The sequence below is a fragment of the Panthera uncia genome, chromosome D4, assembly GCF_023721935.1.
Source record: "Panthera uncia isolate 11264 chromosome D4, Puncia_PCG_1.0, whole genome shotgun sequence".
NCBI lineage: Eukaryota > Metazoa > Chordata > Mammalia > Carnivora > Felidae > Panthera > Panthera uncia.
Window position 1 is genome coordinate 61,502,745 of NC_064807.1, and position 21,402 is coordinate 61,524,146.

At 43.1% G+C, this 21,402-nt stretch overlaps 1 protein-coding gene across 1 annotated transcript in view; it reads right to left on the reverse strand.

Moving 5' to 3' along the window:
• Positions 1-21,402, reverse strand: part of BAAT (bile acid-CoA:amino acid N-acyltransferase) — a 27,498-nt gene continuing 6,096 nt past the window's right edge. Inside the window, exons 2-4 of the mRNA XM_049635328.1 lie at positions 7,279-7,772; positions 6,838-7,040; positions 1-3,647 (exon numbers count right to left, since the gene is read on the reverse strand). Coding sequence (XP_049491285.1) covers positions 3,054-3,647; positions 6,838-7,040; positions 7,279-7,741 — 1,260 coding nt within the window. The 5' untranslated portion in view covers positions 7,742-7,772 and the 3' untranslated portion in view covers positions 1-3,053. The remainder of the gene's footprint in view (positions 3,648-6,837; positions 7,041-7,278; positions 7,773-21,402) is intronic.

The following is a 21,402-nucleotide window of genomic DNA, read 5'->3' on the forward strand; positions in this document are numbered from 1 at the left end:
ATCTAGATGTAATAATTATTTACATTTTGCCATATTCCTGTAGTATTTTAAAACAATTCCCAGATACCACAATCCTTCACCTTTAAATATGTCAGTATGCATCTATACGTAGAAGTGACCTTTTACACAACCACAATAATATTAGGACACCTAACAACATAATAACAATTTCATAGTATCATTTAATACCCAGTACATATTCAAATTTTTCTAATTGTCCCCAAAAAGTCTTTTTTTGCAGTTACTTTGTTCAAACCAAGCCCACAAATAGCATTTGGTTGATTATGTTTCATAAGTCTCTTTTAATGCTTGATAGCCCCACAGCTCACTCCAATGCAAAAACAAAAAGAAAAAAAAAATCTCACAAATTTTTTACGCAACTAACTTTTCTAAGTTATTTAGATCCGTTGCTAATTAACTTACGATGAGACCAGGTGGTAGAATGACCCACAACCTAGATTTGTTTGTCTCTTTGCAGTACCCTTTAACTGGTCTCTAGCCACTATACTAATAAGTTTGATCTAAAAGTTTGATTAGGTTTACTTTTTTTTTTTTTTTTTTTTTAGTGTTTATTCAATATTGAGAGACAGAGAGCACGAGCATGGCAGGGGCAGACAGGGGGAGTCACAGAATCCGAAGCATGCTCCAGGCTCCGAGCTGTCAGCACAGAGCCCGATGCAGGGCTCGAAATCACAAACCGTGGGATCATGACCTGAGCCGAAGTCACACCAACTGAGCCACCCAGGCACCTCTGGTTAAGTTCACGTTTAATAGTGTTGTTAGACATAGATCTAAGTAGTGTAGGGCACTCCACATTACATCTTGTCATGAAACACATCATGTAAAAATGACCTTTGTTAGGGGCGCCTGGGTGACTCATTAGGTTAAACATTTGATTCTTGATTTCTGCTCAAGTCATGATATCATGATGGTTCATGAGATTGAGCCCCGAGTTGGGCTCTGCACTAACAGTGTGGATCCTGCGTGGGATTCTCTCTCTCCCTATCGCACTCTGCCCCTCCCCTGCTCTCTCTCTCTCTCTCTCAAAATGAATAAACTTAAAGAGAATAAATTTTTAAAAAAGGGGTGGCTCAGTCAGTATAGCTCTGACTCCTGATTTCAGCTCAGGTCATGATCCCAGGGTCCTGGGATAGAGCCCAATATCAGGCGCCGCATTGAATATGGAGTCTGCTCAAGATTCTCTCTCTTTCTCCCTCTGTCCCTGTCCCCCGCTCATGTGCGCTCTCTCTCTCTCAAAAATTTGTTTTAATTTAATTTTTAAAAATGACCATTTTAAAAGATGCTAAGTTTGAACAGTGGGTTCAAGTGGTAACAATGTGATCCCTCCACTGCAAAGTTCCTCACCCCTTCCCCTTATAATCAATAAATACCTATAGTATGCTACTTTGTACTTTGGTAAGATGACTCTTTGATTAAGTTGGGGGTGGGGAGTAAATCAGAAACTGTTTAGAAATTAACGAAATGAGAACACTGGATGTCAAGAAGCCAGAAAAATAAACACAAAAATGGCAGAAGGAATGGTATGATAAAAATAACAACAACAACAACAACATCAACAGAGGGGCTCCTGGGTGGCTCACCCGGTTGATTTAGGCTCAGGTCACGATCTCACAGTTGGTGGGTTGGAGCCCCTCATTGGTCTCACTGCTGTCAGCACAAGGCCTGCTTTGCATCCTCTGTCTCTCTCTCTCTCACTCTCTCTCTCTTCTCCTTCCCTGCTGATGAGCGCTCTCTCTCTCTCTCTCTCTCAAAAATAAATATTTAAAAAAACAAACCCAGAAATCAAGGAATCAGGAAAAAAACACTTGACCAATAAACAAACCAAAACTGTTCTTGGAAAAGATCAATAAAATAAAAAAACATATTTGGCAAGTCAGACCAAGAGGGAAAAAAGAGAAAGCATGCCAATAGATAACAGGGGATATGTGCAACTTCTAAGTGACAGATGTGTTCTATAAAACATAGGTGAAATTCTGAGAAAATATAAATGGCCAGGTTGACTCCAAAAGAAAATTTAAAATCAAATTAGTCAATATGAGAAAATCATGTAGTAAAATTAGATGCAAAAGCAAAATGAGTCCATTAATGAATGTCATTCACCCCATTAACAGATTGAAGGCAGAAAGCAGTATGAAAATAATGACCGCAAATTCTGATACAGTAATTGCTATGTATCTATTCTATTTGCTATTCTAATTGTTTTAAATACATTAACTAATTTCAATAAATGCTACAAAGGCACATGATTAAATTCAACCCCAGTCCTTATTAAAAATGGTAAAAAGAAATATATTTTAGAGATGAAAAGAAACATCCCTATTCTGAGAAAAAAAATACCTCTTGGAAATCTATAGCAAGCATTACATTTGATGGTAGTGTTAGAACTTTTCATATCAAATGTCAGAAACCCGGTTTTTGTTGTTGTTGTTGTTGTTTTAAATTTTTATTTATTTTTGAGAGAGAGACAGAGCGTGAGCAGGGGAGGAGCTGAGGGGAGGGAGACACAGAATCACAGGCAGGCCCCAGGTCCCAAGCCATCGGCACAGAGCCAGACGCAGGGCTTGAACCTACAGACTGCGAGATCATGACCTGCGCCAAAGTCGGACGCCCAACTGACTGAGCCACCCAGGCACCCCGAGAAACCCAGTTTTAAACAGAAAATGTTTTCCACCACTTGCCAAGTCCCAGGGAATTCACCTAGATTGGCAAATACCTGGATCCAAGGTATCCCTAACTGGGGTACAAAGGTTATTCAATTTGCAAGGGTATCACAATTTTGAGACAGCGATATACCTGCTGGTACATATAAACTAAGATTCGGTTTACAAAAATTCAAATCACATACAAATTTGTTCGAAATAGTTCATATGCACCTGTGCCCTTGTCCTTTGATTTTGTCCAATTTCCTTCCAGTTGGTCCAAAATAACTGTGAATCTAGAGAAATCAGGAGAGCCCCCTCTTTCCGTCATATTCCTGCCTTACTTTCATTGTCTGTCTCCCCAGTGCATCATCACCCTTAGCCCTTCCTTGCTCAGAGTTTGCTTCTGGTTTGAGTAAGCTGTTCCCTGAAGAATTTCTGGATCTCTCCCCAGGAGTGCTCTTGGGCTGCCGCATGGGCAACAGGGTCCCCTCCCCAGAGCAGGATCCCGGAACCGAGCCTGTGTGCGGAAGCATAACACAGGGGTGTGTAGGGCGGTTCTATGAGGTGGCCCGCCCCGGGGTATACCAGCATCCTTCCATTGTTTCTCCCATGGCTCCTCAGCTGGTCCAAGGCCTGCTCAGCATACTCCCTGCTATTCATGCATTCATCACCGTCTCCTACAATGAAAAGAATCGCACCCTGGGCCTTTTCGATGGGAAGCACGCTCTTCTGATTCAGTTCATCCCGGGCGTCCCCCTTGTAGTGGCGGAGGCGCATAGCTCCTAAAACGTCCATCTGCACGCGCTCCATAAACGAGGGGATGGGTGTTATAACCAGATCTTTGTACCTGAGCGGAAATTCATAGATGGCGTTGGGCCCATTGATGCAGATGGTGGCTACCACATGCTTCAGGAAGCAGGCCATGGCCAGCGCGATCTCTACACCTTTGCTCACGGAGATCACTCCGATTCCTGGCTTTTGGATCTGAAGCACAAAATAAAGGGAACCCATCACATGCCATACTCGAAGGAGCCGCCTTACAGGCCAGTAAGCTAGTGTGAACAAACAGAAAATATTGTATGGGAGTCCTGGCACTCGAGTTTACCAGCTTCTATGACTGAAAACATTACCTACCTGTCTGCCCTCTGAAAGCCTTCTTGTCTTATGGGGGCGTTAATATTACCTACCCTGCAGGATTGTTATGATGATCTAGTGAAACAATAGAAATAAAAGCCGTGGGGCGCCTGGATGACTCAGTCGGTTAAGCCTTCAGCTTCAGCTCAGGTCATGATCTCACAGTTGGTGACTTTGAGCCACGCGTCCAGCTCTATGTTGACAGCTCAGAGCCTGGAGCCTGCTTCCAATTCTGTGTCTCCCTCTCTCTCTGCCCCTCCCCTGCTCGTTCTCTCTCTCTCTCTCTCTCTCTCTCTCTCTCTCTCTCTTTCTCAAAAATAAATAAACAAAAAAGAAATAAAAACTCTTCATCAAAGGCAGACTTCTGTAAAAGCAAAGAGTCTAAATGCACCAGCAATGTTCAACATCAAGTGAGTACAAGCAGGTAAACTTCACAAAGAATCAAATTCTTCTCTCTGGCTAGGAAAAGAGATTTCCCTAGGTTCTTTAGAATATTTTGGGTTATTCATATTTAAATGGCATTTTACAGCAACGGAGATTTTGCACATCCATTAATCTAAGAGCTAATCATGAAAGCATTGGGGGTGTAAAAATGAAAGCCTTGGATTCTATAAACAATTGAATTCCAGTGCCCAGTCCAATAGCAAAAGTAGTAGGCCGTAGAAGGGGGTCCTTAATTTTGTGGAAGGCTGAGGGAACAGAGGGAAGGGAGAAGTTAGGAAGATGAGTAGGGAAAGGTGTTAACTAACTCGAATTTAAATAAAATCTTGTGGGGTGCCTGGATGGCTCAGTCGGCTCAGGTCCTGATCTCACGGTTCATGGGTTCAAGCCCCGCATCAGGCTCTGTGCTGACAGCTCGGAGCCTGGAGCCTGCTCTAGATTCTGTGTCTCCCTCTCTTTCTGCCCCTCCTCTGCTCACATTCTGTCTCTCTCTCTCAAAAATAAGTAAACATGAAAGAAAGAAAGAGAGAAAGAGAGAAAGAAAGAGAGAAAGAAAGAAAGAGAGAAAGAAAGAAAGATAGATAGATGGATGATCCTAGGGTCAGGTACCAGGCACCTAGGAACCTCTCCTATACTTAAATAAATAAGTAAATAAATAAAATCCTGGGGGGAAATATGAGTAGGGAGAGGAAGGGCATTTTGGAAAGACAGTAGCAAATACATTGCAACCTGATATGTTTACTTTGCTTACACTTGTATGCCCAGCACCTTTCTTTTATCAGATCACCTGAAAAAAAATCTTTTTCAATTAGAGCTTTCCAAGATCCAGTTTTCATGTTTCTACTTCAATAGTTCTGAGTGGGCCCAAGAATCTGATAATATAGCATATCCATGGGGAAATCCAGTGGGCTCCCATATTTGGGAACCATCCATGAGAGGACAGGACTGGGGCAAGGGACGAGAGCAAGGGACGAGAGATAGGAAACTACACTATGGCGGTACCACAGTGGGGCAGTGATGACAAACTAAAACAGTGGCCTGGACGGTGGACAGGGTGTGAGGTATTGAGAAAGATTCAGGAACAGACCCTAAAACACTTTGGGACTGGTTGAGGATGTGGGGAAGGGAGAGGGGTAAAACCAGATGGGCAAAGATGACAAGGTGGATTTATTGAGAGTTTACTGTATATGCCGGCCCCTCAGCTAAGTGCTCTACACATAAGTTGTCTCAGCTTGTCCTTCCATAATAGCACTGAGATTCAGGAAGTTTACAAGCCCTGCTTAAGGTTACAACAGTATCAAGGGGCAGAGGTGGGAACTGCACCTCTTCTGATGAATCTAAATCTAAACTGAATTTTGGGGCACCTGGGTGGCTCAGTCGGTTAAGCATCTGACTCTTGGTTTTGGCTCAGGGCATGATCTCGTGGTTTCATGGGATCAAGCCCCGTGGTGGGCTCTGTGCTGGCAGCACGGAGCCTGCTTAGGATTCTCTCACACTCTCTCTCTCTCTCTCTCTCTCTGTCTCTTTCACTGTCCTTCCCCCACTAGTGCTGTCTCTGTCTCCCCTTTCTCCTCAGATAATGTCACAAATAGTTAAATTTGAAGTGAAAGAAAATTTTTCACTTAAACATTTTATCTGGACAATCCTTTAAAAAGAGCCAAATATGCTTAGAAAAATCACCCATTCACATTCATCACCTGATAACAAAGCCTCTGGGCCATGGATGACATTTTCAATGGTACAACAAGACTTGACAGAGTTCTAAAATGATCCTTCCTTTCCAGATTCCATTCCCTACCCTGGCTTCTAGACTTGGACACTTACTTTGGGCTTAGTTCTGTTCCTAGATCTGATACTTGAAGAGCTAATTCAGCTAATCAGATGGTGCAGCCACATCCATTTTGCTGATAATTCTGCTCTAATCCTGTGGCCCAGCTCTAAAACGGAACTTCTGCATGTTCTTAGTCTCGGGACTCTTTAGTGTGACTTACTCCAGTATTACCCCATGCAGAGACAATCACTGAAGTTCAAAAACACTTCAAGTCAGAGAATTCATGATTTGAGATCAGCAGCTGATGAAAATTGAAGAGCCACTGGTGAACAAGTCACATGCACTTCAAATGTGAGGACTCTTGGCTTTTTCTTCCCATTGAAAATGATCAAAATATATCCACCATTTATTGTCTTTTGTGCCAGTAAGTTGATCACCACCGATCCCAACAATCCTACGAGGTAGATATCTACAAGGTAGATATTATCATCCCCATTTTAAGAGTAAACTCTGCTATGCCCAAGTCTAAACAGATTGGTAAAATAGGCAAAACAAACATTTATGTTTTTTTTTTCACTATAATGTTGCAAGGTAGAATGAAAAGTATTTTAAATACCTTGGATTGGGGTGCCTGGGTGGCTCAGTCAGTTAAGCGTCCAACTCTTGATTTCAGCTCAGGTCATCGTATCATAGTTTGTGAGTTTGAGCCCCACATAAGGGCTGCTTGGTATTCTCTCTTTCCCTCTCTGACCCTCCCCTGCTCATTCACACTCTGTCTCTCTCTCTTTCAAAATAAGTAAATAAACTTAGAAAAAAATAAATAAATACCTTGGGATGAGCTAATAGCCAGTTAGCAGCTTCCTCAAAATATTCCAGGTCAATCTCCTCCAGTTTTTTAGGCAGATCTTCATAGCCAAAATATGCTAATGCCAACACCGCAAAGCCATGGGTAGCCAAAAGACTGGCCCGAAATTCAACCAGACCCCCTCTACCCCCAAACAAATCCATGATTCCTGGGAAAGGACCTTCCCCTGAAAGCAACAGAAAGAAAAGAGAATGGGATCAGAAAGAGTGAAAAGAGGGCCCAGTGGATATCAGGGGAAGTACGGGATGAGCAATGTGATTTCTACCTTCACTCACACACAAAATAGCGTGTTGGTTTTAAACTATCGTGTATCGAAATATTAGTTCTCCAATAATTTGATGCCATTTGTTTTTGTTTTTATATTTGTCAACAATGTTTTCCATATCACCAAAGATTGGCCTCACCTGGAGGGAGAAAAAGGGCTCCTCGCACACGACCTTCTTGGATCTGCACCCGCTGTACGCCAGGGCCTGAGAACCAGCGCTGTACCGTCTGGCTGGCCCTAGGCTGATCTGTGGTGGAAACTTGCACATAAACTGAGTCATATAGGTTCAGAGTGACATAAAAGGGGCTGTTCATCACATCCTGCTTAATCAGCCTCCGGAAAACCTTCTCGGGCTTCAGAGACCAGAAGAGACCCATCGGGTGGACCCCCACATAGTCGCCTCCAATTGAAGGAGCCTCCATTAGGTCCAGTTCACCAACCTCGTTCGCCTTGTAGAAGGCTTTAGACTGGTACACATACCCTCTCTCATCCTTCAGGGATGCCGTGAGGGTCACTATCTGCAACGGGGGCAGGCCTGTCACTCGGATATGCACTGGCTCATCTGCAAGGGCACTTGCTGGGGTGGCGGTCAGCTGGAACATTGGCAACTGGCAGAGGGACCTGTAGTGTGCCCTGTAATGTGAGAGGAGACTTTGAGTTGGAGACTGAAATCCCAGGAAAAAGACCAAGACGAGGCTTGCATTAGGTCTGGCCAAGTTCTGCTTCTAGAGACCTCGTGCAAAATACACAGAACATTTCCAGGAGGGAAAAGGAGACATGCAAGAGGACACATTATTCTCATTTTACATATGAGGAAACAAGTTAAGTGACATGCTTCAAACCTAATACATAAGAGTAGAACTGGAAATTCAAGTTAAGGCTGAACCACAGCCTCCTGCCTTATCCATTATAACACTGTCATAAACATTAGTTTTATAGTTTGGGGTAAGTTGAGCTTTAATTCCTCAGTTAAGATAATACCCATGTGACCTATTTTACAGGGTATTTGCCAGGATCTAAGGAGGTAATGCATGGTAGAGCACTTACAGGAAAGATCAGTGCTGCTTTTCAATCCCCATACCTAGCTGGGGCAGAGTTACATAAACAAGAAATATACTAGGATGTTGTTTCTTTTTTGTTTTAGTCTCTAATCCATCCCTGCCATTATAAAACCAAACTTCAGCTCTTTTTCGAGTTCCCATTATTTATTCTTTTCATAGGAAAATAAAACTCCATGATCTTGTCTCTGCTTTTCTGCCTTTCCAATGGGTGATAAATGTCAAAATGCTGTTTGTAGTAAAGAGACTATAATAGACACTGGATCATACTCCGTTTCATTAATGAGCAAAATGTGGGGCATTTCCTCCTTCCTTACATTCCTTCTCCTGTCCTTTCTTCTCTCTTTCCTCCCTTCCCTTCTTTCTTCCATTCCTCATATCTACAACAAACTTGAACCTGTTTACAGATAACAGGTACAGAGTAAAATAAAATAAAATAGAATGGGGAAAATATGAACAAAATCAGAGACATTGGTCAAAGAAACCCTGGAGCATGAAAACTAGAGCTTTTTGTGAGCTGTAGTAGGTTTGGCCCTAAATAAATTAGTGATAGCCAGAGGAGAAAAGGCAATCTGGGCAGTTTCATTGTTCTAATTATTCTCATAGAAAAAAGTTACCAGTTCCTCAGGGAAAAGGAAGAAGTGAGACCTTTCCAATATTTAGTTCTGAAATAGATTTCTTATATAAAACTTTGACATAGGTATGCACCATTTCTTCAACAAGATCTTGATGCAAATTGTAGTGATAGAACTGCTTTCTAGAGCCCAGAGATGGATACCCAGCAGCTATGTTTATACCATGTGACCTCAACCTGGGGCCATTGCAATGGATACCTGATACAATATGTGCCAGAGATGTTTTCCGTTGGCCTATTTAGAATGGGGGCCCAGAGGGGCACATGGGTGGCTGAGTTGGTTGAGTGTCTGACTTTGGCTCAGGTCTTGATCTCACCGTGAGTTTGAGCCTTATATCAGGCTCCTGTTGTCAGCACAGAGCCTGCTTTGGATCCTGTCTCCCTCTTTCTCTGCCCCTCCCCTGCTCAAGCTCTTTCTCAAAAATAAATTAACATTTTAAAAATTTAAAAAAAAAAGGGGGGACCCAGAGATCACCAGTCACTCTGACTTGTCAGAAATTCCTCATAATGGTCACTATTATTCTATGTCTACATGTTTTCTATTTCCACCAATGTATATGCAAGAGATTAGAGTGAAATTTCCTATAAGAAGCAGTTCTCTCAAGAGAAGATACCATTTGACAGGTCAACAGTGGGTGCTTGTGAATGGTGTCTCAGGTTTCCCCATGAAAGACTAGGAAGGGACCAGATGATCATCAACCCTAGTGTCATTGCCCTTGGAATATAAGCTAAATAAAATCAGCATCTTTCACAAGTTGACAAGGCAGGGAGGACCCTTATGAGGATTGGGTAGGGATCTGAGGCAAAATTGGACAGATTGCCTTTCTAGAAGTTGGTTGTAAGTCTAACAGACCTCGGACTTCTCAAGCCTATGTGTCATCCCTCCCTTATATATTCAAGAAGCAAGAAGAGTCCGGGATTAAAATACACATAACACATACATATGTGTGCATGCACACACGCGTGAAAGAAGACTTTGTACCTCTACACCAGGGCTTCTCAACTGGGGTTCTGAGGAGCACTGAGGTTCTGCAGAATGTCATGAGGGGGTTCCACTAGAGTTCTTAGTTGAGGAAAAAAGAAAGTTTTGGAATTTCAAGTGTCATGTGATGCTAGTGCACTCAAGGATGGATAGTGACCGAGCAGTCCTATCAGTGATTTCTTTACAGGTTTTTCATCCCATAAGGGCAGTGGGCAAAAGGATCATGTTCATTTGACTAAATTCATTTTCAGTTTTGGATGCAAGATAGAGGAGGCTCTTGACGGTTAGTGAGCACTACGTTGCATGGAGAGAAGGGCGGTAGGCTGATCACATTTGCCTCTCCTTCCTGATTTACCTACTCCAAACTCCCTTTATGCTTCATGAAATGAGTTAAGGGAATAGACTCTATTGGTGTAAGAGAAAATCAGAGGGAAATTTGCCTTCTGAAAAATGAATTCTTACGCACTGCAACTCAGCTGCCCTCTGACACTTATTATTTATAAGCATTGCCAAGTGTGTGGACAGTGTAAGAAAAGCATTGTCAAGTATGGATGGGACAAGAAGAACATTGTGATAAAGAACTGCTTTTTCAAGAATTTTTTCACACCCTGTTATTTATTATGCCACTCTTCTGTATTTTAGTAAGCATTTGCCTTTTGCAAACATGTCTGAAGGTCCAATAGGCTGATTTTTGAAGATTTTTTAAGTTCCTGTTTTCCCTGTATTCCATTTCTATTATCTTATTCTCATTTGGATCCCAGCTACTCCACATATTATGACAGGGATTAACACCTTTGTCAGTTGATAAGGCTTATTGCCTCTCGGAACCAGACCCTCATAGACTTTCACAATAAGCTGTAAGAAGCCTTAAAGCTTATCCTGTCCAATGCTGTATTGTCATCATTATCAATAAAGCACCTACTGTGCACAGGGAAGAGGAGTCTCCACCATGCTACTCAGAGCACTTAATATATTACTGAACCTTATACTAGAACCATTTATGTTGTGCTTTCACTTTCCTGTTAATCTGTAAGTCTCTTGGGGGCAGGATCTGGTCTGACTTGTCTTTGTCCCACCTGCTGCACATGGAGTCCTTTACAATCCATGTATTCAGTAAATGATTATCGATTGTGCTGTCCACTTCATTCCCATAAACTCTCATCCATTTATCCAATTCTTCCTCCCTGTTTAGTCTTTTGCACTCCCCGGTCTAATCTCTGCAATGTTGTCAGACAGATCTTTACAAAACACAAAAGTAATCAAATCACTCTCCTGCTTTATACTTTCAATGACAGCCAGAGTCATTAAAAGGTGAACTCTAAGTGTTGGGAGAAGATGGCGGTGTAGGGGGATGCTGGGCTCACCTCGTCCTGCTGATCGCTTAGATTCCACCCACATCTGACTAAATAACCCAGAAAACCACCAGAAGACTACCAGAACGGACTCTCCGGAGACAAGCATAGACAAGAGGTCCACGGAAGAGGGTAGGAAGGGCCGAGAGGCGGTGTATGCTACATGGACTGGTGGGAGGGAGCCGGGGCAGTGAAAGGGCAGCCTGCCCAGCAAGGCAGAGCCCCCGAAGTCTAGCTTGCAAAAGCCGAGGGGCCAGACTGCATGAGTTCTGACAGCCAGTGGGACTTAACATCTGGAATGTTATAAGTCAACAGCTCTGCTCTGAGAGTGGGAGGGCGAGAGGACACCGGGAGGGAGAGGTGTTGAGCCCTGGAAGACAGAGCTCAGCTCGGCAGGGAGACAAAGTCGCTGGCCAGTGCCATCTCTCTCCCATCCCCCAGCTGAAATCCCAAAGGGAACCAGTTCCCCGAACTTGCTTGCACCTCGCAAATACCCAACGCTGTGCTTCTGTGGATCCATCCCTTTGACATGTCTGCCTGCCTCCCTCTGGTGCTGCAGGGCCCCTCCCGCAGGGGACCACTGATGGCAAAGCGAGCTAAGCCTGCCCCTCCCGCCCCAGTGCACCTGGCGGATCCACCCCAGCTAATACACCAAATCCTATCAAAGCACCACAAGCCTGGCAGTGTGCAAGTAGCCCAGACAGGGGCCACACCACTCCACAGTGAGTTGTGCCCCTGGGAGAGGGGAAGATAAGGTACATACCAGTCTGATTGTGGCCCCAGTGGTGGGCTGGGGGCAGACATTGGGTCTGACTGCGGCCCCACCCAACACAAGTTACTCCAGACAGCACAGGGGAAGTGCCCTGCAGTTTGGAGCCACCACAGGGACTACCCAAAATGATGAAACAGAAGACCTCTCCTCAAAAGAAACTCCAGGAAGTAGCGACAGTTAACGAATTGATCAAAAACAATTTAAACAATATAACGGAACAAGAATTTAGAATAATAGTCATAAAATTAATCGTTGGGCTTGAAAAAAAGCATAGAGGACAGCAGAGAATCTATTGCTACAGACATCAAGGGACTAAGAAATATTCATGAGGAGCTAAAAAATGCTATAAATGAGGTGCAAAATAAAATGGAGTCGACCACAGCTCGGATTGAAGAGGCAGAGGAGAGAATAGGTGAATTAGAAGATAAAATTATGGAAAAAGAGGAAGCTGAGGAAAAGAGAGATAAAAAAAATCCAGGAGCATGAGGGGAGAATTAGAGAATTAAGTGATGCAATCAAACAGAACAATATCTGTATCATAGGAATTCCAGAGGAGGAAGAGAGAGAGAAAGGGGCTGAAGGTGTACTTGAACAAATCATAGCTGAGAACTTCCCTGATCTGGGGAAGGAAACAGGCATTGATATCCAAGAGGCACAGAGAACTACCTTCAGACGTAACTTGAATCGATCTTCTGCATGACATATCATAGTGTAACTGGCAAAATACAAGGATAAAGAGAGAATTCTGAAAGCATCTAGGGATAGACAGGCTCTAACTTACAAAGGTAGACCCATAAGAGTAGTGGCAGACCTATCTACTGAAACTTGGCAGGCCAGAAAGGAACGACAGGAAATCTTCAATGTGATGAACAGAAAAATTATGTAGCCAAGAATCCTTTATCCAGCAAGTCTATCATTCAGAATAGGAGAGATAAAGGTTTTCCCAAACAAAACCTGAAGGAATTCATCACCACTAAACCAGCCCTACAAGAGATCTTAAGGGGGACTCTGTGAGTGAAATGTTGCAAGGACCACAAAGTACCAGAGACATCACTACAAGCATGAAACCTACAGACATCACAATGACTCTAAACCCATATTTTTCAATAATAACACTGAATGTAAATGGACTAAATGCTCCAACCAAAAGACACAGGGTATCAGAATGGATAAAAAAACAAGACGTATCTATTTGCTGTCTACAAGAGACTCATTTTAGATCTGAGGACATCTTCAGATTGAAAGTGAGGGAATGGAGAACTATCTATCATGCTACTGGAAGTCAAGACAAAGCTGGAGCAGCCATACTTATATGAGACAAACTAGACTTTAAATTAAAGGCTGTAACAAGAGATGAAGAAGGGCATTAAATAATAATTACAGGGTCTATCCATCAGGAAGAGCTAACAATTATAAATGTCTATACGCCAAATATGGGAGCCCCCAAATATATAAAACAATCACAAACATAAGCGACCTTATTGATAAGAATGTGGTAATTGCAGGGGACTTTAATACTCCACTTACAACAATGGATAGATCATCTAGACACAGGATCAATAAAGAAACAAGGGCCCTACATTGGATCAGATGGACTTGACAGATATATTTAGAACTCTGCATCCCAAAGCAACAGAATATACTTTCTTCTCGAGTGCACATGGAACATTCTCCAAGATAGATCACATCTTGGATCACAAAACAGCCCTTCATAAGTATAAAAGAATTGAGATCATACCATGCACACTTTCAGACCACAATGCTATGAAGCTTGAAATAGACCACAGGAAAAAGTCTGGAAAACCTCCAAAAGCATGGAGGTTAAAGAACACCCTACTAAAGAATGAATGGGTCAATCAGGCAATTAGAGAAGAAATTAAAAGATACATGGAAACAAATGAAAATGAAAATACAACAATCCAAATGCTTTGGGATGCAGCAAAGGCAGTCCTGAGAGGAAAATACATTGCCATCCAGGCCTATCTCAAGAAACAAGAAAAATCCCAAATACAAAATCTAACAGCACACCTAAAGGAAATAGAAGCAGAACAGCAAAGATGCCCCAAACCCAGCAGAAAAAGAGAAATAATAAAGATCAGAGGAGAGATAAACAATATAGAATCTAAAAAGACTGTAGAGCAGATCAATGAAACAAGAGTTGGTTTTTTGAAAAAATAAACAAAGTTGATAAACCTCTAGCTAGGCTTCTCAAAAAGAAAAGGGAGAGGACTCAAATAGATAAAATCATGAATTAAAATGGAATTATTACAACCAATCCCTCAGAAATACAAGCAATTATCAGGGAATACTATAAAAAATTTTATGCCCACAAACTGGACAACCTGGAAGAAATGGACAAATTCCTAAGCCCCCACACGCTTGCAAAACTCAAACAGGAAGAAATAGAAAACTTGAATAGACACATAACCAGTGAAGAAATTGAATCAGTTATCAAAAATCTCCCAACAAATAAGAGTCCAGGACCAGATGGCTTCCTGGGGAATTTTACCAGACATTTAAAGCAGAGATCATACGTATCCTTCTCAAGCTGTTCCAAAAAATAGAAAGGGAAGGAAAACTTCCAGACTCATTCTATGAAGCCAGCATTACTTTGATTCCTAAACCAGACAGAGACCCAGCAAAAAAAAGAGAACTACAGGCCAAAATCCCTAATGAATATGGATGCAAAAATTCTCAATAAGATACTAGCAAATCGAATTCAACAGCATATAAAAAGAATTATTCACCATGATCAAGTGGGATCCATTCCTGGGCTGCAGGGCTGGTTCAACATTTGCAAATCAATCAATGTGATACATCACATTAATAAAAGAAAAGAAAAGAACCATATGATCCTGTCAATTGATTCAGAAAAAGCATTTGACAAAATTCCGCATCCTTTCTTAATAAAAACCCTCAAAGTCAGGATAGAAGGAACATACTTAAACATCATAAAAGCCATTTATGAAAAGCCCACAGTTAATATCATCCTCAATGGGGAAAAATTGAGAGCTTTCCCCCGAGATCAGGAACGCGACAGGGATGTCCACTCTCACCGCTGTTGTTTAACATAGTGTTGGAAGTTCTAGCATCAGTAATCAGACAACAAAAGGAAATCAAAAGCATCAAAATTGGCAAAGATGAAGTCAAGCTTTCACTTTTTGCAGATGACATGATATTCTACATGGAAAACCCAACAGACTCCACCAAAAGTCTGCTAGAACTGATACGTGAATTGAGCAAAGTCGCAGGATACAAAATCAATGTACAGAAATCAGTTGCATTCTTTTTTTAAAAAAAATTTTTTTTCAACGTTTTTTATTTATTTTTGGGACAGAGAGAGACAGAGCATGAACGGGGGAGGGGCAGAGAGAGAGGGAGACACAGAATCGGAAACAGGCTCCAGGCTCCGAGCCATCAGCCCAGAGCCTGACGCGGGGCTCGAACTCACAGACCGCGAGATCGTGACCTGGCTGAAGTCGGACGCTTAACCGACTGCGCCACCCATGCGCCCCAATCAGTTGCATTCTTATACACTAATAATGAAGCAACAGAAAGACAAATAAAGAAACTGATCCCATTCACAATTGCACCAAGAATCATAAAATACCTAGGAATAAACCTAACCAAAGATGTAAAAGATCTGTATGCTGAAAACTATAGAAAGCTTATGAAGGAAATTGAAGACGATAGAAAGAAATGGAAAAACATTCCGTGCTCATGGATTGGAAGAATAAATACTGCTAAAATGTCAATACTACCCAAAGCTATCTACACATTCAATGCAATCCCAATCAAAATTGCACCAGCATTCTTCTTGAAGCTAGAACAAGCAATCCTAAAATTTGTATGGAACCACAAAAGACCCCGAATTTGTATGGAACCACAAAAGACTCCGGATAGGATTAAATACCTATCCACCAAAGGAATTTTGAAGAAGACCAAAGCAGGAGGCATCACAATCCCAGACTTTAGCCTCTACTACAAAGCTGTAATCAATAAGACAGCATGGTATTGGCACAAAAACAGACACATAGATCAATGGAATAGGATAGAGACTCCAGAATTGGACCCACAAAAGTATGGCCAAGTAATCTTTGACAAAGCAGAAAAGAATATCCAATGGAAAAAAGACAGTCTCTTTAACAAATGGTGCTGGGAGAACTGGACAGCAACATGCAGAAGAATGAAACTCGACCACTTTTTTACACCATTCACAAAAATAAACTCAAAATGGATAAAGGACCTGAATGGGAGACAGGAAACCACCAAAACCCTAGAGGAGAAAGCAAGAAAAACCCTCTCTGACCTCAGCCGCAGCAATTTCTTACTTGACACATCTCCAAAGGCAAGGGAATTAAAAGCAAAAATGAACTATTGGGACCTCGTGGAGACAAAAAGCTTTTGCACTGCAAAGGAAACAATCAACAAAACTAAAAGGCAACCGATGGAATGGGAAAAGATATTTGCAAATGACATATCAGAAAAAGGGCTAGTATCCAAAATCTATAAAGAGCTCACCAAACTCCACACCCGAAAAACAAATAATCCAGTGAAGAAATGGGCAGAAGACATAAATAGACACTTCTCTAAAGAAGACATCCAGGTGGCCAACAGGCACATGAAAAGACGTTCCATGTCACTCCTCATCAGGGAAATATAAATCAAAACCACACCCAGATACTACCTCACGCCAGTCAGAGTGGCTAAAATGAACAAATCAGGAGACTATAGATGCTGGAGAGGATGTGGAGAAACGGGAACCCTCTTGCACTGTTGGTGGGAATGCAAACTGGTGCAGCCGCTCTGGAAAACAGTGGGAGGTTCCTCAAAAAATTAAAAATAGACCTACCCTATGACCCAGCAATAGCACTGCTAGGAATTTACCCAAGGGATATAGGAGTGCTGATGCCTAGGAGCACTTGTACCCCAATGTTTATAGCAGCACTCTCAACAATAGCCAAATTATGGAAAGAGCCTACATGTCCATCAACTGTTAAATGGATAAAGAAATTGTGGTTTACATACACAATGGAGTACTATGTGGCAATGAGAAAGAATGAAATATGGCCCTTTGTAGCAACGTGGATGGAACCGGAGAGTGTTATGCTAAGTGAAATAAGTCATACAGAGAAAGACAGATACCATATGTTTTCACTCTTATGTGGATCCTGAGAAACTTAACAGAATCCCATGGAGGAGGGGAAAGAAAAAAAGAAAAGTTAGAGAGGGAGGGAGGCAAACCATAAGAGACTTAAAAACTGAGAATAAACTGAGGGTTGATGGGGGGGGAGGGAGGGGAGGGTGGGTGATGGGCATTGACGAGGGCACCTGTTGGGATGAGCACTGGGTGTTGTATGGAAACCATTTTGACAACAAATTTCATATTAAAAAAATTAAAAAATAAAAAAGGTGAACTCTAAATCCTCTGGCCCAGCATTGAGACCTTTTGCAGGGGAATGGCTTCATGACCACACCCTGGAGAGCTTCCAGGCATTCACTGGCAAAACTTGTACCACTATGACCTAATCTGGATGGAATGCCTTGTGACTCTGCCAGGAACATAGCAAGGTAGATGATCTTTAGAGGAGGCTTCACAAGATTGTTTTCTCACTTGTTTTTCTTATCTTAACATATAATTGAAATGTGATATTACATTAGTTTCAGGTATACAACATTCAACAAGCTAACCAAATGGTCAACAAACTAACCACATTACCAAATGGTCACCCCAAAAGGTTTAGTTACCATCTGTCATCAGACAAAGTTATTACAATATTATTGGCTATATATTCCCGATGATTGATTTATTTTATAAGTGGAGGTTTGCAGCTCTTATCTGTCTCTCCCTATCTTATAGGAGACTGCCTTGAGACAGTTTTCCCATCCACCTCCCTGGTTCCAGAGAGGCACAGGACTTTCTGGCTCACACCCACACCCCCCTTCAAGGGCAGAGCCACAGGCTCTGTGACCATTTGCTGCAGTCTGTGGCCTCTAGCCACATATAGCTAATTAAATTTCAATTTATTAAAAATAAATTAAATTAAAATTTTAATCCCTCAGTTACAGTAACCATTTTAATTGCTCAAAAGTCCACATATAACTAGTGGTTACTGCATTGGACAATGCAGATATAGAATATTTCCATCACCCTAGAATAGTCTATTAACACTAGATTATAAATTATTCTTCAAGGGCAAGAATTATTCCTTGTCCAACGCTCTATTCTTCAGTTTCTAGAATAGTTCCTGGCACATAGTGATTGCTCAGTAAGTGTTTGAGGAATTAAAAGGAAGAATAAAAGATAGATGGAACAGTTTTAAAAAAAAGGAATAAAAATTTCTCCGAGAGAGTATGAAGAAGAACAGAAACCCAACTGAATTTTCATAGGTTACTTCTGAAGAGGTGAGACTCTTCAAAATGCAACGGAATAAAATCTCCAGGCTTGCTCACTTCTCTGCAGCCGAAGGCTACACCCTGCACGTTGCAGAGAATCCAGGAAGCCAAACGCACAAAGCAGCCAAAGGGCAAGAAACCAGCTGCGTCCCGCAGGATCAGCCCTGTGGTGGTTGCAGAGAGAGACTTGGGCAATCCGGAAGCAACCCGATAGGAGCTGAGAGCTGACAGCCATACTGTAGCATAAGTTCCAGGCATCCAGACTCCCAGGGTGAAGTGTATCAAGGCTACACCCCAGGGAGACTTTGACCCATCAGGAGAAAAGGCAGTTAGGAACTGGCCGGACACTACTGCAGCAGGAGGCAGGAAAAAATGAGAGCAAAATGTCACCCACAGAAGTTAAAATTACCAGTCAGGAAACAGAATGTCATTCCCTCTAGGGGCTTTTTGCTCTTCATCACAGGCACTTCCTCCCCCTCCTTCCAAGCAAGAAATCCCAGAGGAAGATTTCTCCCATCAAGAAACAGTCTCTCCCTGGAGCACCTGGGTGGCTCAGTTGGTCAAGCGTCCGACTCTTGATTTCGGCTCCAGTGGTAACCTCCCGGTTGGTGAGATGGAGCCCCACGAGGGTGCTGTCAGCATGGAGCCTGCTCTGGATTCTCTCTCTCCCTCTGCCCCTCACCCTCCCTGACTCCCAAAGAAAGAAGAAAGAAAGAAAGAAAGAAAGTCTCTAAGTTCACATTAGCAGGATCCTGACTTTTACAGCCAAGTGTGCAGTTTGCCCCCAAAATAGTCTCAAACAGTCTCTTGTTGGGTGGATGCATCTGACATATCTGCCTTTCCAAGCAACCGGACACGCTGGGTTCCTCAGAGAGCTGTGCTGCCCATCCAGACGAGAGGAAGGCAGCCAAAGGAAAGCTGCCTTCCCAGATACCAAGCGGCTGAAATACCAAAAGGACCTTGTCTGCGGCATCCCCACATCCCGACTGCTGCACACTCACCCTGAATTCCTCTGCAGGAAGCGGCCTGGAGCAGGGCAGCTTGCTGAGCCAACAGGAAGCCCTTCTGCTTTTGCTGACGTGTTCTCGTTCAAACACCCCAGCCCACACTTCCAAGGTGAAGCTGTGTCACAAAACTATCAGCTGCTCCTTCCTTCTATAGGTCCCCTGTGAGGGGACTACTAGCCGGTGCTGCCGTGGGATCAGGACAGAGGCTTAGTGGAGCTGCTGCACCTTTCAGTCCCACTGGTTCCTGTGTTTCATCACACAGCTCTGGTTTCTAAGCCTCTCCCTGACTCCTCCTCTCAATCCCTGGCTCTGGTCTCCTTTACTCCAAATCCTTTTCTGTTTCCTCCTCTAAGTCATTGGTCTCTTAGGCAACTGGCTTTTTGATAGTGTCTAACAAGGTAACTCCCAGTTACCCAGCATCAGAGCCCAGAGTGTGGGCTTAACGCTCACCGGGGGCCTGTTAGGTAAAGGTTCCTGGGCCCTGCACCTAGAGGCTCTGACCAGAATAAGGCTCCAGGATCTGTATCTTTGACAGGGAATCGCCAAGGCATATTCCGGTGTGCAAACCACTCTTCCAAGGGACCGCAGAAGCCCTCCCAGTGCAAAAATGCCTCCCCAGGGCCAGAATCCCTGAAGTCTGCCCTATGGTTAGTCTCATGAGTCACCGTCTCTTGTCAAAGTGTACAAGTCATCAAGTTTACAGATCATGGCCTATGCTTCCAGGTTGCCACCTGCTTGAGAGAGGGTACCATGTCTTTTCACTTTTGCATCTTTGGCAGCCCGTGAGGTGCGTCTGGAAGACCACCCGTCTCTGGAACCAGAGACCTAGATTGGAACCCTGACTCTTTAGCAGTGTGACTGACTCAGGCAGATTGCTTAACGTCCCTTGTGCTTCAGCTTTTTAAACGGGAGTGATACATACATGTATTACAAGTGAAATACAAGCCTCGGGGAGAAAGGGCTGCTCTTAGAAGTCATAGACAGGCTGAAAGTTCTGAGAGAAGACAACGGTGTCTTGGCACACAGCCATCACACTGGATGAGAAGTACCTAGGCAGGGTAGCAAGGTTCCCAGCCGAGTGACTAATTCCCAGGAGCAGATCCCAGGATGGGATGTGAGGTGGGTGAGGAAGGCAGCAGAAATTAGTATCACTTTTATGAAGATTCTTTTTTTTTTTTTTTTTTTTTTTTGAGAGAGTGCATACATGAGAGCAGGGGAGGGACAGAGGGAGAGGGAGAGAGAGAATCTTAGGCAGGGTCCACACAGCACAGGGTTCAATCTCATGACCCATGAAATCATGACCTGAGCCAAAATCAAGAGTTGGTCACTTAACTGAGCCATCCAGGGTCCCTATTTTCATAAAGATTCTAAGAAAAGTGCAAGAAAAGGTGAGCAGGTCCTGATGCTTCAGCACCCAGGTAATAAAGTGAGGAGCAGGTTTGACGGCATAGACCCAGGTCTTCTCCACTCTGCTGCTCAGAGCAGAAAACATCAGAAAACCATGGGCCCCTAAGAGATGTGGCCAATGAAGACTGGGGACACCGGATGGTAAGGTGATGACTATGTAGAAAAGAGGCATTCACAGTTACTAATAGCAGGCATGCACCATGCAGAAACAGCTGAGGTCCTCTCGGGAGGAAGGATATCTAGCTCCAGTCTGCCTTCAGACTCACGAATGCAACACCAGCTCTTCCCTGGGTGTCCAAGCCTGCTGGCCTACCCTGTAGATTTGAGTTCTCACAATCACAGGAGCCACTTTCTTAAAATCAATCAATCTCTCTTCCCCTCTCATTATGCACACCCTCTTAGGGTATATTGACTGGGCCTGAGAACATAACTGACTTAAGACAGATTAAGAGGAGAAAAGCATGCAAATATATTTAATATAAGTCTTTATGTGCCACGGGAGCCTTCATAAGGAATGAAGAGCCAAAGAAAGAACAAAACCTTCCTGTGAGTGTCTCTCCACTTCTGATTTGTGAGTTTCAGAAGCTCCTACATTCTCACGGTGCTGGGCACGGAAGGCAGCTGAGAGCTGATGGCCAGCAGGTCGGCCCTGGGA